The 18,401-nt window shown below is 43.1% G+C and overlaps 1 protein-coding gene across 8 annotated transcripts in view; it reads right to left on the minus strand.

Moving 5' to 3' along the window:
* Nucleotides 1-12,973: 12,973 nt before the first annotated feature.
* The window catches only part of nsmfa (NMDA receptor synaptonuclear signaling and neuronal migration factor a), a 36,780-nt gene continuing 31,352 nt past the window's right edge, over nt 12,974-18,401 (minus strand). For all 8 annotated transcript variants that reach the window (XM_048258875.1, XM_048258878.1, XM_048258877.1 and 5 more), the window contains 5 exons: nt 17,776-17,846; nt 17,419-17,498; nt 16,958-17,060; nt 13,741-13,816; nt 12,974-13,222 (listed from right to left, as the gene is read on the minus strand). In XM_048258875.1, coding sequence (XP_048114832.1) covers nt 13,125-13,222; nt 13,741-13,816; nt 16,958-17,060; nt 17,419-17,498; nt 17,776-17,846 — 428 coding nt within the window. In that variant the 3' untranslated portion in view covers nt 12,974-13,124. The remainder of the gene's footprint in view (nt 13,223-13,740; nt 13,817-16,957; nt 17,061-17,418; nt 17,499-17,775; nt 17,847-18,401) is intronic.

The following is an 18,401-nucleotide window of genomic DNA, read 5'->3' on the forward strand; positions in this document are numbered from 1 at the left end:
CGGTGGCCTATACTAAGGTGGCCAACACTCAACACATGAAAGATTGGAGCTTAAGGGGAAAAATGGATTTTACTTTCGTGGAAAGATCCATAAGACATTATGGAAATCATCGGAGCTGAGGGGAACGTACATCAGACGGCACGACCAAAACCTATTAGCATTCCACAAGAGCTCCACTTCACGTCAATAACTCTGTCTCTTATTTTCTTTAATTGAAGTGGTGTGGGGGCCATGGAATTACCGTTCTGTCGATTTGCCATGCCCAAAGATAAACTGCGTTCGTCGACAGCCAGAGGACACGCAGGCAAATGGAAGGGCTGACAAAGCAGCACTCCATTACCAAATGAACATGGATCAAAAATCCATTTAGGGCCGCGTGGGGCAATGGCCACCGTGGAGCTGTGGCAGACAACAAGTGTTGATTTGCGAAGCATGTCAGATGGCTGAAAAAATATCGTCAATGCTCGAATTCACTAGCGGGGAAGGCGATGAAATGACAACAAGACCTTGAGGAGATTTATGGCATGCGGTAAATGGACATTTATCATGCGCTCGACTTGTATGCGTCATGCATAGGACAACGTGCGCGTTTTGCTGTGAATCTTCCAGTTTAAAGATTACATAGCTCTTTGGCCACCAAGTATTACAAACATTGCTCCATCTTGGTGAGATTGACATGACAAAAGAAAAAACATCCTGACGGAATGAGAATGGGAGACGAGCAGAGATGGGTGAAGGCTGGTAGAATTGTGATATACATGACTCGTTCAGACATGAATTTGTGCTCATGTATATTGACACCGTGTATTGCTTATGCAACAATGGTCTATGGAGATACAGATTTATAGGGACAAGGGTATCTGTCTGTGTTCCTCTGAAGTGGTGAGGTTGAATGAGAGGAAGGGGATAACCTTGTAGCCTCTGATGATGTAGAGAGAGGTTTAAGGGCTGTGGCAGGGAACAGGCAAGCCTGAGTGATGGCTGAGGGGAAATACATAGACAGTCCCCCTGTTGAAAGGAACAGAAATTCTAGTGGTGTAGAGGGATCCTGTGATGCACAAAATCCCAGTTTCAAGGGATTTCACCACAGGACTAATAGCAAGCAGTGACTCCACCGAATAGAAACAAGGCAGCATAGACAGGCCAATACATGTTGGGTATTCAGAACACCAATAACAGAATAAAACCATTATCTTTAATGCAACTGCCTTAGGGTGAATAGTTACATATTTTTAACCAGACAAACCAAATTGCCACCTCACATGATAGTGGATTTGCAGTAGAGGTTCAATTCAACTCACTATAAATGAGTCCTTACACATCTTTATGCATTAATCCTTATGCGTCATGCCGTATATTTTAGGAACTGTCAGTGTGTAGTGAGAACAGCGTGCATTCCTGTGGGTCTCGCACGGTGCACAGAGGCAAGTGTAGTCGGGGTGTAGGCTGTGCGATGTATGGAATCAGCAGAACCACCGAGGCCTACTGGACAGCTTTACTCTGCTCAGCAAGTTTCTAACTTCTGCCTTTTTCATGAAAACAAATAGCCTGCGCTCAATCTGAAAAGATGTATAGAGCTCTATAATGTATAGTCTGCTGACTAGACACACACTGGTGTTTCTCCACAAGATTCTAAACAAAAGATACAGCATGGCTTTACTAGGAGGAGGCACATTTTAAAGTGAGAAATATGTGTTCTATCACAGATAAAAGGCTGCTTCTGCTATGAGGTAAGTATGAGGTGTGTTTCAGAAGGCAATCAGTTTTCAAAACCACAGCCATTTATTTAAATCGCCCTGTTTAGCGGCACTATGCTTCATTCATCATCTAGTAAACATGATATGTTTAGCTGTTTTGATATCTGCACTACTACAACATGACCTAAATGCTGTGTGTAAATCCAGAGGCAAAAGTGGATTGAGATCATCAGAATTGCTGTTTACACACACACACACACACACACACACACACACACTACAAATGCAAAATGAGATCAAAAGCCATTATTACCATTGTGGTGTGCTGTGCTCAGAGCTCAGGCCCCCTTGGCACGTGGGGGATGGAGAAGTGCGGAGTCAGCCACCAGGAAGTGCTGATTGCAGGGGGAGCACTCCAGCTCTGCTCCGACTTAATTGTTTATTAGGAGCCGATGACATAAACAAGGTGATGGGTGTGTGGAGGGGAGCTGAGGCGGGATGTAAACAAAGGCGATGAAAGGGGGCCTGAGTCAGCAACCAGCCAGCGTTCACAGAAGTGTGCACCTCTGCAGCCGCCAGTGTATTTTTTCCACCTTTGATTCTTTTTTTATTTTGTTCTTGTTCATTCTCTCCATCTTAATGTTTTTCCCCCCACTTACTTCATTTGACCTTGAAGTTTCTGGTATTTAGTCCAACAGAAAGAGAAGTAATAGAGGGCTGACAAAGCAGACAGAGGGAGAGAAAGACTGAGTGAGAGTGTGTAAGAGAGAGACAGAGAGAGAGAGAGACTATTGTGAACTCAACCAAATCAGTTGTTACAGTTAGTGTTGTATCCTTCCACACATCACTGAAAAAAAGTATATATACTTATAATTATACTGTTTGCTGATATCATAGTCCTGCTGTGAGGAAAGAACATTCTGTATTATTGTCTTCTGGCATAGTATTGATTGCAATCTTGGTGTAAGTGCAAAGTGCTGCTCTCTGAGAGGAACAACAAGCTGTGTACAAACAACTCTCTAGACTTCATCTACATTTATTATTATACACACGTCCACGCACATGGGCGTGCGCGTACACACACACGGAACAAAAAAAGGGTTTGAGAGTGAGTCGAAGGAGAGACGGAGGAGAAAGAGAGATCTATAAATTCTAACAGCTTCTGGCAAAACAAACAAGCTTGTGAATGTAACATAACTAATGAAACTAAAGACCATTTGTCAATCCAAGATGGAAACACCTGGAAATTACACTTTGAAAACCTTTAAAAAGCTGATGTAAATCTCACTAGATTGAAAAAAATCAAGCACTTTAAGACAAAATTAAGGATAATCTAAACCCGGCAATAATACAGGAGATACAGAGAAAATACAGAAGCTAAGTCCAAACGTGGCATTGATGCCATTTTACATTAAATGATTAGATTGCTAAAAAAAATCTTACCATTTTCCATTTTTATGTACTGTATACACATCAATTTGTTCTGGCTGGCAGTATTACTTTTACAGATATGCCAATAAAGCTTCAGAGAAAGCTTCAGAGAGTAGGCCTATCTCTTCTCGTAGCACTACTTACAACTGGCCTTGCTAATTCTAGCACTTATTACCTGACTAGAACTGACACCTGACTGTATAAAAACAGCACTCACTGATGCACTTGTTCTTATTGTACTCTACATTTAAATTGTTTTAAATTGTTCTAGAATTTTTTTTAAAACGCTTTAAACTGTCTACCATGTTGTAAGGTGCTTTGGTTTAAAAATGTGCCAGCCAAATGTAATGTAATGTAATGTAATGTAAAAAGCTCTTTGAATTTGAAAGTGCAGCTAAACTGTCAGTAGCCATATTTAAAATGAAACTAGGAGTTACGATTCTTCCCCCTGCACATGCCCCCCTATGTTGAAAACCCACAGAACCGTGACTAACTCTTCCGCCGCGATCAGCAGATAAAAAAGGATTGCATCCCTTAAATGGTTGTCAGCGGCCTGTAAATTGATGTTGGCAGCTCCTGTCGCTCTGGCCATTCACTATCCTTGTCATTCATGACCACTGTCAGTGTAAGAAACACCAGTCTGATTTGTGCTCAAAATCTCAGTGCCCTTCACTGCCCCCTCTTAAAGTTCTCTCTTTTTGTGCTATGGCTGCTGAACTCCTTCAATGCATTATGGAACAGTTTAAATATTGATTAGTATACCACCATTAATGGAAAAGGATATTAGTACTTTTAAGTGTGCACAGATGCAGCACCCTGTTGTTAGTGGTGTTGAGGGTTTGTGGGTGTATGCGTCTGTATATGACATTTTCCCCATTTTTTCCCCTATGCAGAGGTGGAAAGTAACGAAATAAATTTACTCACGCTACTGTATTGAGTAGTTTTGTGTGTATTTTGTATTTTTTTAAGTAGTTTATAAAATCGGTATTTTAAATTTTATCTTGATTACATTTTGAGTGAAGTATTGTACTGCTACATCAAAAATCCCATCCGCTACTTGAGTAAAAAAAAAAAGTTAAGACTGACGAAAACGAAAGGGAGAGAAAAAATCGCCTCTAAACCACTAGCCTAGTAATAATGATCAGCGTGTAGCCTACAACAGGACATGAATTAAGTTGGCCATGCAGTCTTTCTGAAAGTGATGGAGCTGGATCAATTTAGATGCATCAGATTAGCCTAACCTATGAAAGTGTATTTTCCGCTATTCCAATCGGGTTGTCTCAGTTCATTTTAGCACTAATGATTGCGAGATATTTAAGCAAACACCATGGGATTTCGTGTTTTGACGTTTGTGCTCACCTTCTTTGGAAAGAAGTTTATTAGCAGTTGTTGTTTCCCTCATTTTGATGTCTCTTTTTTCCTGTTTTGGCCTTTTGTTTTAGTAACCTGACTTGGCTTTCTTTTGGAGAAAGACATTGCACCAGCAGCAAAACAATTAGCGGTCCACTACTAGTGATGTTCAACTAAATAAACAAAAGATAGACTACCTTATGAATCGCAGGCGGATTCAAACCCATTTAGCTCTTTAGCAAGGGAGAGTGAGAGTGACCTTACACAGTTTTCAATTATGTTTTGTATACAAAAATCCAGTCAGTCAACCTTTAAATTTCGTCTGACATTCATTTTGACATTTAATTTAGAAGTTAAAATATTCAGGTAAAAATAAATATATGGTGGAAATAAGTATTGAACGCTTAATTTTTTTTTTTCAGTAACTAGCCTAAACTTCCAGTGAGTCTATATTCGAAATTTTCACCACACATTATATTAACACACATATAAAAATCCAAACATAAGAGTTTTATGTATTAAAGTGGAATGACACAGGAAAAAGTATTTTGTGCCTACTGAAATTTCTTTCAATACTTTGTGGAAAGCCTTTGTTTGTAAAGACAGCTTCAAGACATTTCCTATATGACAAAACTTATTAGTGATTTTGGCCCATTGTTCTAAAACAGATTCCAGGGTCCCTCTTGTGAATCCTGATCTTTAGTTACTTCCAGAACTATTTAATTGAATTGGCTGCCTTCAAGTCTTTCTGAGCTTTCTCCTCGAGTGGTTCTTGGCTCTTGAATTGACTATCCTTCTGACTCCCTGGTCAGAAATTAAGCAGATCCTGTATGGGTGGGGTTGATGATGTAGGTGATGTTTCTTCCACTTGCAGATAATGGCTCCTATGCTGCTTACTGAAGATTCTGATGTTTTTTGAAATGCATTTGTAAACAGTTTCATTGATATATTTTGCAACAATAAGGTTGCAGTAAAGGTCTTGGGAGAGCTTTTGCTTTTATCCATCATGAAATGTTTCTTTGTGTGACACCTTGGTAATGAAAACCTAGCCCATTAATATTTAGGCTACTAACCAAGCTTATATTAATTTGGTACAGATAGAAAGGATAACTACTCTCTATACAGATTCCAGCTCGCTCCTTCCCCTTCCCTTTGCCTTAGTGCTTTTTCTTAGCTGCGAAAACAATACTTTCCCCTTTGTTATTCAACTTCATTACATGACTCTACTCTATGGAGTTGTTTGGATTTTTTATGTGTGGATTACCTGAGTTATTACTAATGCCTGGTGAAAAAATGTTGTGCCCCCTCCTGCCATTGGGGCCCTATACTTCCCACTTTCCCCCAGTACGACGCTTTAATCTGGCTGAACCTTCTGCTCGCTTCCAAATATAAAAACTCTGCAACTCAATATTGGCCTGCCTGCCTCAGCTGCCTGTGAGGGGCTTTTCAGTTGTGCTGGATTACGGTTCACTGCAAAGCCACCCAAGGATGAGTGCAACTAACTTTGAAAAATCAACTACTGCTCAAACTTAAAGGAGAACTCCGCCGCCCCTCGGGCGCCATATTGCACAACACTTTTGGCACTTATCGCATCTATTTCAGCAGAAATGCGGATGGTGCTCACACCAATCTTGCTCCAGCAGCCAGATCACAAATAGATGATTGGTACTCCATGTTCACAGCACACCACATGATTGGCTCCAATGTATTTTACAACACACCACATGATTGGCTCCAATGTCACATGCCCATCGCTTTGTCACGGAAGGGTTGTGATATGTGTAGACATATGATGTGTAGACAACTGCCATATTGGCATTTGGCCCCATACATTACTAAGACCCCATACATTACTATGGAGGATTTTTTGAGTGCTGTATCTCCTCATTAGGAAAGTCTTTGGTAAACTGGTTGTTCTTGGTACCCCCAAAAAAAAAAAAAAAAAAAGTAACTTTTACTTAAAGTACATTTTAAATGAACTACTTTTTACTTTTACTTGAGTACATTTTCAGATCGGTATTTGAACTTGTACTTGAGTAATATTTCATCAAGGTATTGGTACTTTTACTTGAGTACAATATTTTCATACTTTTTCCACCTCTGCCCCTATGGTCTTGTACATACTGAATAATGGAAAGTCATCAGACTTACCGACCCTCACCTCTGGGTGGCAGTATAATTTAAGAAAAAGTTACAAACCTATGGCGCAATCATTGGTGACAGAGGAAATGTGTAAAAGAGTTAGACGGCAATACTCCCATTAGAATACTTGTTACAGCTATAGATGCATTGTTTGGTGTGTGTGTGAGAGAGAAGAGAGAGTGTGTGTGTGTGTGTGTGAGAGAGAGAGAGAGTAAATGATTAAAAGACGTTTGCCTTTGCTGGGAAACAAAAAGGCACCACCTCATTAACCTGTAAATGGTTTCAATCAAATGAGTCATATAGCTAGCTAGCTCCGCTGGTGGGAAACGCATGGGACTTCTAGCGCTGCCGCTGTCCTGTTGCGTGCAGAGGGAATTTGAAAGACAACTGATTATCCCGCCCCTCGGACTGAGAACTTCGAACGGTGAGTGCCCAGACCCTACATTTTAATGTGGGTCTGGCTCGTCAGGCTAATATAATGTCCTACCTCTCATCTCTTTCAAGGCCTGGAATACAATAGGGACTTTATTCAGCCAGTGGTTGAAGAGATAGAAGGGTAGAAAGATAGAAAGATGGAAAGTGTCCTGTGACATGGCGACCTTGGAAGCCACGTGGAGGGACTGCAGCTGGGCAAATGACGGCTTGTCAGAGCGCACCGTCTGTCTTCCCGGGATCCGTGCCGGTGTTTGTCAGGCGGCGGATATTTATCACCCCATATCGCACGCTTGAGCTCACTCTCGGTGAGTCGCTGACTCAGTTCCTGTGCAAAGTTCGGGACTCGAGGAAGGACAAGATGGCAGAGTGGTTTCAATCATCAGTGAAACTCAGTGTGGTCAGCATCCTACGGTTAGGTAGACCCTTGACCAGATCATAAGATGCAGATTGCTAGAAACTGTATCATGCCAAATGTAAATGAAAAAAAGGACAAGAATGTTTGTTGTCCTTCATCTGTATTCTTGACCATCCCTATGATTTCCCTCCTTTTTACACATTCACTTTAGTTGGCTTGGGCAAGGGTTAAGAAAAATATGAGCAGTGCAGATTAATCTAAGCACAGAAAGCATGACTAGTACTAAAAGGGATTGAACAAAGACTTATTTTATTGCCCTGTGGATGTAATTAAAGATCCACAAAAGTGTTTGGATACTTTGTCTTGGTCCACACACCATCAGAAGCCAATTAAGAGACTGTTGGAAAAAAAGCTATGGAGAAAATCTTCAGGCATATTATTGCTCAAAGGAAAATGGTTTACTATATGCATGTTTGATTCTTGTTTACACAATTATGCGCTTTATAAAATAGCAAGCTATACATATGATGCAAATGTCAATCACACAAGGGCCATGAATGATTAACTTTACAGACAGACAGTATATTTGATGTTTGCAAATGAAACCAGAGTCATGTTTGATCAAAATGGACCAATTTTACTAGGAAAAAAGGAACAAGGGTTTTAAAAAGAAATGCCACCCTACTAGGGCTGCCATTGTACAGTGTGTCACATTCAAGATGCTATTAAAGCAGTCTTACACTGGAGAATCAAGTCTCAATATTATGATGGTTACAGAATGAGATGACCACGACACACACATGTTGATCAGTTCATTATTTCCAGGTTAGTGATTTTTTTTTAAATCTCATTAATGTGTACATGTAAATAACAAGAACTATGTTATAAAACATTCAATCCTTTTTTTCCTCTTTAAAAAGGATTATTACTTTGAGTGCCCTAAAAAAATCAAGTCTCCTCAGCAGTCGGCACTCTTCAGTACGTAGGATATTATTTATTTAGACGAGTCTCTCACTACAGAAGATGAGACTGGCGCTTCAGCAGATTGCAGAGACGTGACCAACAGTTGAAGCTTGAAAGCTCAGAAACTACGAGACGGACAAATCCATAATAGTGTGTCTCTCGCTCTGCCTCAACCAGCCATCTGCTGGCCAACCTCATCAGATCATTCAGTCTACACCTTCATAATCCACTGCTCACAAATACAGAACATGGGAAGCTCAAAGCCAACTGTAGGCTGGGACACCTAGCATCAACTGGGAAATTGTGGTGGAGTGCAGTCTTTTTTTATTTACTGAGTTTTGGTTGCTGTGGGCTCAGTCAAATAAAATGCTAAATACTTTTTGCCATGTGCATGACCATGTGCATCAAATCAAAGGGAGAAACAGTCTTTCATAATGACAGCATTCAGTAAAATCAGCTGATCTGCTCACTATGAAAGACAAAGACCTCATGTGTTGGTTGTCCAAGTAGACGTCCTGAAGCTGGAGACTCTCCAGAAAAGTGTCTGATGCAAGTTGGAGGTTTGTGGAGAAGTGCTCCTTCACTTGGGTCTCTGAGAAGGCCCCTTAGATCTCATCGAGTGCGATGAAGATAAGAGCCACATGTTCACGAGCACGGTTCATAACACAGTATTTTCATTAAAGAAAAACTTCATTTGCATGGACATTTCAGATATGTGAGATGTAACAGTGCTGCCATGGTTAAGTTTTTCTTTCTTTTTTTAAATAAAGCAGCTCAACTTTTAGCATTTTGTCATGTTGACGGGAACATCTCGAACAAAACCACATATGAAACCTTCAGTTAGGGTTTGCTTTCCCTTCATAATTCACATTTTTAAAATTATCCATTACTTTGTAGAGTCATACGTACATTCCAATCCATTTGATACACACATGACAAACATTCCTGTACATAACTGTAAGTTTACGTTAATCAGCATTTGGCATTGCCTCAGTGGCCTCAAGAAGAGATATCCTCATATCCCGTATAAAAAATAAGATGCAAAAGGATGCTGTCACATTATGATACATTTTCGTTAGCGGGAAAAAGTGGACATCTCATCAGACCCATTTAGTGGAGTCTGCTGATTTCTTTTTACTGTGGCTACAAATGGATGGGGTGGGGGGGGAGAGAGAAAGAGGAACTGTGCTGTAGAGACTAAATTCCATGTTCAAACAGTACGGTGACACACTCATCAATCAGAGCTCAAACTGTATACATCAGGAGCTCCACGCCTTGGAGATTCCATTCACTGTGTGCCACCCTTATAGCCTTTCATGCATTCCACACTAAATAAATGAAGTGGAAGCTCTGAAATATTTAAAAGTGAAACCATATGGCACCAAGGTTCAAAAACTTTTTGTAACATCCCAGCACTTTGAACATTTGACTGGGTACTGTAAGGAATGCCAGTGGCTATGGCTCTCATTTCTTACGCAACATTACATTCCCCTTTTACAATTAAAAGAAAAACAAAGGCTATATGATGCTTTACCCATCTGTATGGGTCTGACCCCTCTTTACCCACAGACACACTTCACTAGAGTAGGAACACCACAGTACTGGACCTTGACATTGAACCCCATAGAAGGTGTCACCAAGTATATTGCTACAGTGGAGGAGGGGTATTCAAACAAAACACCCCCAGTCCTCTCTGGAAAAGATAAGATAAAGACCCACTGGCCTGCACTGCACCAACGCTCTAAAGAATCAGCCACCAAACTGCCTCGCCAGGTTCGCTACCTAGATGAACTGGAGTTCTGCTGTATGCAGGGAGGGAGGAAGTGTGTGTGTTTGTCTCGTGTGTGTGTGTGTGTGTGTGTGTGTGTGTGTGGAGTGTTGCAGTAGATTCTCCGTTCTGAGCATCTGTTTGGTTCAAAGGTCTCAGGAGAGAGCGCTGGCACTCTGTCAACCCTCGTGGTCCTGATGGTGCGCAACAGTGATGAGACTGGCTCATGCTGTGCGCACACTGACATGCTCGCACACACACACACACACACACACACACACACACACACACAGACATGCGTAAAGATGGGAGAGGGGATAGAGCCACACACACATACACAACCTTGAAATAGAGAGCATTTTGCTTTTCCAAACATTCACACATTTTAATTCACAATTCACACCAGAGAAATACACACAATCAGACGCACGCACACACACACACACACGCACACATGCACAGAAGGCAGAGGGAGTACAAACACACACTCACATACATGCATAGCAGTGGATGACCTCCAAACACACAGCAGCATTTTGCATTTTCATTCACATGTTCCAACACTCAGAATTCACACCGCAAAAAAAAGCAACAAAAAAAAACACATTCAAACAGGTGCACATACACACACGCACACACACACAGTAAGAGAATGACTGACTGGGAGAGATATACACACACTGACTGTCATTATGTAAACCCTCTCCTCCTTTACATCTCACTCTGAGACGGGCGAGTCACAGTGACAGCCCGCCACCAGGGGGACGCAGATGGCAGCTTAATGACCGATCGCTGGAGGATCCCACTAATTCATTAAATGCCTATTGGCCGGCCAGGACAGACGCCCATCTGACACCGAGCTCTGGGCTTGTTTGGCTTGGTCTGCGAGAGAGAACAGACTGTCCATCAGAGGGGGCAGCCAGCGGCAAAGGCAGGGAATGTTCTAGCATTTCCTCCTGCAACGATGGCAAAGATGCATGGCATGGACTTGGAATCTGCCAACTGGGAGACAAGAGAGAGTTTAGAGTGGAGCCATTTCTTTGTGACTTCCCCCCCCAAAGGCCAACTCCCTGCTGGCATAAATTGTACACCACTGCAGTGGAATGTCTAAAAATACAGGATCTGTAAAGTAATACTGAAATACAATAAGATAGCCTAATCTCTCTCTGGAAATGGCTGGTGGGGGTGCTTAAGGCCACAGATTACATCTGTGCCTATGGGCCGCAGTCTCTCTCACTGTCTCCCTCTCTTTCTGTCTCACTCTCTCTTGGTCTCTCTTTTTCAGTCTGTCTCTGTCTCGCTCTCTCTCTCTCTGTCTATATCAAAGCAAAGATTTCAGGCAAAATGCCAGAGTGACCCCTGCTAAAGGCTAATCTCTTGACCTCTCTATTCCCCAGACTGGAGCCCACTCAGGCCTGGCCGGGCTCAGCCACAGCAGTCGCTCACAAGTCGGACGAGGGACCAGGGGACAGCGGCGGGCGGCGTGTTTTATCTACTTCAGCGTTTGTTTGTGTCCCAGCTGCATGCGTGTGTTGACAGAACTAATGCACAAATGGCGGCCTGTATCGTTGAGATTACAGATTTGGTTTTTCGGTTACAAACACAACAAGCCTATTTTTTTTTGTGTCTAGAGCTGGTGTCTGAGCTTGTGATTCCCAGTGGATGTGCACTATGCAGAATGGCTTTGAAGAAAGACAGAAATAACTGCAGACTAATCATTGGATAGTCTCATGCTTTACTCACTCTGGAAGCTGAAGGTCTTTTTTTCCACCCGCACTCGAGTAAAAGGTATGTGAGTGAATGGACCAAGGACGAGTGTCCATGTCACTAATCAACGAGGTCGAGAGAGAGGAAAAGAAAAAGAAACAGTGAAGAAATACGGTCATTCTATCTCTCTCTCTCTCTCTCTCTCTCTTACTCACACACACACACACACACACACACACACACACAAATCTGCAAACAGATGCACAAACATGGATCTACTGCATACTCCCACCACCTCTGCTTCTGTCACATGTAGACTTCACCTATATGGTGAGCTCCAGTTAATCCCACTGACATAACACACTGCCTCCATCCCATCACAAAAAAACTCTGGCTTCACCCTCCCACCAATCGCAGTGCAAGAATCAAACACTTGATCCATTTAATGGCTAAAACCTGAGATATTCAAAATAGTTCATTAGAAAGACCACAACAATACACATCAAAAATAAATTATCATATTTTTTTTTCTGACACACAAGAGTATTTGTATGACTATAGCTATACGATATATTCATGTAGTATAGGTATAATTATGAGTTTGTTTAATTATGGATGGCATACTGTATGTTGCGTATGATGTTCTCTGTCAGTCTTGATATGTGGGCAGAGCATCTTTGATGGCTGGTACTGTGTCACAGACACATGACAGAAATACAACAGTCTTGTTTTCATTGGCTGTCTTCCCACGCAAAGCAGCGAGGTCCCTTGAGTCACCTCAAAGCACAGGGTGACAAATATATGATCTGCCTCGTTCAGTTTTCTTTCTTATCTCTCTTCGCTCTCATGCCTCCCGATATTTTTTGTCCTTGGAATTCGCTCCAGTAAGCCATACAGCTACACAGTGCACTGCTGGCATGTGTTGTGGGATGTCAAAGGCAAGTTCTAGTGAGATCCTGCTAGATGCTCCTGCATGTAGAGATCATGGGTGAGTGTGTGAGTGTGAGTTCATTCTCTGACAGCTGAACGAGAGCGATGGAGGGAGAGCCTAAATAAATCATGGGGGGGACTCACACACTCCTACACACACACACACACACACACACACACAGTTTGTCTCACACTCTGAGTTCATCAGAGGCTACGGTGCCTGTCCCTCCCAGTATCTTATCCGTGTGTCTTCTGTCCATCTCGTCCTCAATGAAAAGCTGGTGAGATAAGCTGGGCAGAGGGACTTCCTGTCTCACGAGGGGACGTCCCCACCCGAGACACCGCGTCACATGAGCTCCTCGAACTCCAGCAGTTTGGAGTGCTGGCGTGTCTTCCACAAGCGGAAGAGACGGAAGTCAAAGTACTTCTCGATCATCTCCTTGCCTGCGGACGACGAGGAGACACACGCGTCCAGGGAAATAAAGAAGAAGAGAGGGAGACTGTGACACATTGATAATGAAATAAGCGCAATAAATAAGGTCAGCAGGAGGCCGTGTCCCCAAGGAGAGGCCTTTGCATTAGGAAGTCATTAAGGGCTACAAGGCACAGGTGACAACCACCTCAAGGAAATCAATCCTGCTGATTAGTCAATTATGTGTTAGGTTAAATGGAGACATCACACCCACACACACACACACACACACACACTCTGGCTCTATAGAGAAAGACTTCTGCCCTCTCTGCATGTAGACACATTTAGACCAGAAAGAATAGATATGGTGTGTATTTTTGCATATGACTGAATTAAGTGTGTGTGTGCGTGTGTGTGTGTGTGTGCATGTGCATGCGTATGTGTGTCTGTATTTTTGCATATCACGCTGCTCTTAGTACAGTACCTACATGTGATTAATATGACTGAATTAATTGTGTGTGTGTGTGTCACAGCACACAATCAGACCTACCCTGTGAGGAGAGCTCCAGAGGCGATTCGAAGGTTACGGAACAGGGCCTCATCAGGTTCTTCAGTTTCTGGAACAGCTGTCGAACAACGATAAGCCCAGACACCAATTAATCCACCCGTGCCTCCCCCAACAACCCATTCTCTCCTCCTGTACTCATCCTCTCATCTCTCGCTCTGTCTCTCTCTCTCTCTATCCTATCTTTATGTGCTCTCTCTCTCTCTCTCTTTCTCCCATCTTTGTGTGCTCTCTCTCTCTCTTGCCCCTCATCATCTCCTTTTTGCTGGTTCTCACCGGGGGAGCTGGGTTTATGGGGCCTGATAATGCCACTACTGGCGCGCGCTCTTGCTTTCGTTTGGTGCAGGGCGGCCGGAACCGCCGCGGCTCTTTTGAAGACGGGTGACTGGGAGGACGCCTTCAAAAAGCTCTCAGAGCTCATCCACCCCCTCTAGCACCCTCCTCACCACCACCACCCATTTTCACTTCTTGATGCACCCTTTCAAGCCAACAAACAGAGCTCTCAAACTTGGATAGACTGTGTATACACACACACACACACACACACACACACACACACACACACACACACACACACACACACACACACACACACACAATTCCTCACAACTCTCTCTTCATCAGACATACATACACACGGAGAGCTGGATGAGGCTAATTGTCCAAGGATAAGTAGGCTTTACTGAGCTGGTTGAAAACACATTGGCTGTTTAAGGCTCTCATTTAGAAAGCACTTTCTCATGCTCACACACGCTCTCTTTGCACAGTGGATAGTGTGTGGTGTCTTTCTCATTTCATTTCGAATTAAGATGGCTCATTAATCCAGTGCAAAGTGAACTAACATGCACTGGAACTACCGGTATGAGCCGGGTATTAATCTCAGCAGAAAAACTGTGGAGGGAAAGGTTGGGTTTAGGAGGTGCAATGTAAATGCCAACCCACACACACACACACACACACACACACACACACTGCAGTGCAAACCATGAATTCAAACAAACTGCTGCCTTAAAAAAGTAATGCTGTTATCCCACAGGCCTCCACACCTCCTCCGGGGCACAGTGCCTCATGGTTAATTAAACTGAGATGTACTGGTCTTTTACCCATTTAATACCATCCATGTGACTGACTGTAGTTATTTCTGACTGACTGTCCTTGCCATCCAAAAGAAGTGATTGTCCACAATGTTATGTGCTGTTTGAACTCAATGAGTTGAGCATTTATTTTACAACATAACTGGTAAATCAAAATAAAACAAGCAGCATGCTCAAGCTCATGAAGGCAGGAGACGGACGTAAAAAAGCTGTTGCCTCCAATCAGCCACAGCTGGCCTGGCTCTGCCCAGGTACTTATGTTTTTGGGGCGGAGTATCCTCAAGGGAGGAAGGCACTCCAAACCTGCAGAGGGTGCACAAACTCAAAACAAAAAAGGGTTAAATTTGACCCCAACATGAGAGCCCAGGGGTCTCTATTGACATGCAGCCCTGGGGGCCCTCTCTGCCAGGGCAGGAAGGGTGCGGGACGGAGCCTGAGGCCGAGTCACACCTGTGGGCCTTCAGCACTGTGTGCGTCACATGACCCCTCAGCCCGAGCCAACGCTCACCACCACTTTTAGACTGACTCACTATGGCGGAGAAGCCCTGTTTGCACTGCAGCATAGACAAAACTAACCCTGTCTGTTAGGTTAGGTGTGTGTGTGTGTACGTGTGTGTGTGCGCTGGTATGTGTGTGTAGGCGTACATGCTTGGCTATGCATGTCTGCATTTGCAAGGCCTCTCCAAACAACGTTTGAAAGTTTTGAAGGATTTTATGTAATGAGTGTCTGCTTTTCACTTTTCACTCTCTCTCTCTCTCTCTCTCTCTCACACACACACACACACACACAAACACACACACACACACACACACACATACACAGGGAGAGGCAGCTACTTCAGGACTCCCTGATATTACTAGCAGCATGAGTCAAGATGACCCTGATGGATTTCGCACAGGAGATGATGGAGAGAGAGAGATAGATACGCTGCATAGTGAGTTAAGAGAGAAAGAAATGGGAGGAAATGAAAGAGATAGATAGATAGATAGATAGAATTGAAAGATAGGAAGAGTGCACTGGCAGGAAAAAAGACAAAAGGTATACTGTGATGTAGTGTGAAAATGAGAAGTCTACAAAAGGAACCAAAATGCCCTAAGGAGGAGCAGAATTTAATTTGTGTTATATGTGTTTCATCATCATGGGCATCAGACAGCTGTCTGAATAGCGTTCTATAGGCTTTTAATGATTTTTTATTTCCACATGCTTTTTTATTCACAGCTAGTGCCTATGGACACATAATAATTGACTACCCACTCAAAGCACTTTTCCACAAATACACTGTTATTACGTCAACTTAATTCACATAGCAGCAGGCAGCTTGACAGTGTGCTCCCTGACACCCCTCCCACCCGCACACACACACACACACACACATACACACACACACACACACACACACACACACACACACACATACGTACTTATGTACACACACAGAAACACACATGCAGTTACGCTCCACACCAATTAGTGGGTTGCTACAAATATAAACGTGTGATTAGCACAGCAGAGAGGAGTAGCATTATAGCGCAGCGCTCCACAGTGCTGTAGAGAGTCGCTATGAGACCAGCCAGAGACGTGATGCTATTTAACCACAAGCGTCCTAATTATAGACTGACAGTGGGGGTGTTTAGGTGACTATAACAGATTTAAATGAAATACGAGCAGTGGTGATTTTGAGTTAAATTCCAATTTCAATTTGGAGAGTGAAGGAATTCTAATGACTGGTATTACTCACCCACATACAAACACACAATTTTTCATATTTCTCAAGTAAAACTCATCAAACAATATAGATTTACACTTTGCCAAAACCTGTAGGTTATATATTAGGCATGTAACTGATACTAATTAATAGCATTTGTAATGATTAAACCATTTGAAATGGATCAATACAGCCATAAAAGTTCCATTGACAATCTCTTAACTGAGGCTCCATTAGAACGCAAATGAATAAATTAACAACCAAATGTTTACGAAGGCTGTCTGATGTGTACTTGAAACCCTGGGGTCTGTGTGCGTAATGGAGGCCTAAGGGGTAAATACAATACTGTAGGCCTAAGCATTGGTGTTTAACCGAACACAGGTAATCAATAATGTGTGGTACCTTTTCTCCGTTGGGGTTGCCGAGCACGTAGCAGCCCATGATGTGGATTAGGTTGGGCTCAGGGTTGAGCTTGCTCATAAAGCGGCTCAGTCTCTTCCAAAACCTGTGGAAACCACACATACACACACACACACACACACACACACACACACACACACACACACACACACACACACGCACACAAGCACACACGCACACACACACACACACAAACGCATACAAGCACACAAACGCATACAAGCACACACTCACACACGCACACACACACACACACACACACACACACACATAAGCACACAAGCACACACTTACACACACACACACACACACACACACACACACACACACACACAAAAGGGAACAAGGAATCAATCAGTAGAGCAGATGCACAGACAGACTAATAGTATTTTCTGTGGTTTGCATCACTCTCTGTCCTCTCAGCGTTAGCAGGAGACTCTTACAGGCACATGTCTTCCTCCTTCTCCACCTTGGCAAACGTGGCCACTTTGTTTTTCAGCAAATACAGGTGACCTGGACCTCCCTACCAGAGGCCGAAAGATGAAGAGAGAGAAAAGAAAAGACAGGAAAGACAGTAAAGTGAGAGAAAGAATAATAATCAGACATTTATATGCAGAGTGCTTCTCACCCCTCATCCACTGATTACATGCATGCAGAATGGAGATAAAGCCCTTTTCACAAATGCTGAGTGACCAAACACTCTCTCCATCTCTCTCTCTCTCTCCTCTCTCTCTCTCTCTCTCTCTCTCCTCTCTCTCTCTCTGTTCTTCCACTCATTCTCCAAGCACTGTACCACTTACCTGACAAAAGATGAGCATCTGCCAAATTTTACTGCCTCTCCTGTAGGCCGTGAGTCTCTTATCTATCTCGTCTGGACAGAGACGGAGAGAGGACAGCGAGGACGAGGAGACAGGAGGGAGGGAGACAGATGGATGGACAGGGAGGGACACAGTATTAAAGGGGGTGAGAGTGAGTGTGGCAGAATGGATGTGAAGATAAAACAGGGGAATGAGAGAGACAGGGAAAGAGAGAGATGGAAAGAAAGATGAGAAAGTGAGTAAACATTGAGAAGGACAGGGGAAGAGGAGGATGGAGAGAGGAGAGAGAGAAGAGGGAGAGACAGAGTGGTTGATTAGAATAAAATGAATTCTGCGGCGGCTAGAAAACAACAGCAACAGCCAGACAAAACCAAACGGACAAAACAGACTGACAATAACGAAAGCTTGTTTTTGAGTTCCGACCCATACTGCATCATGCAAGCCAATTTGCGTCAGTGCAAAGAGCAGCCCAACCAAACACATCTACAGACAAACACATCCAAAACAAACTCTCTCACTCTCTCTCTCTAGCTCTCTCTCTCTTTCTCTCTCTCTCTCACACACTCACACACAAACACACACACACAACACACACACACACACACACA

This window comes from Alosa alosa, chromosome 12, assembly GCF_017589495.1.
Source record: "Alosa alosa isolate M-15738 ecotype Scorff River chromosome 12, AALO_Geno_1.1, whole genome shotgun sequence".
NCBI classification, from domain to species: Eukaryota; Metazoa; Chordata; class Actinopteri; order Clupeiformes; family Clupeidae; genus Alosa; species Alosa alosa.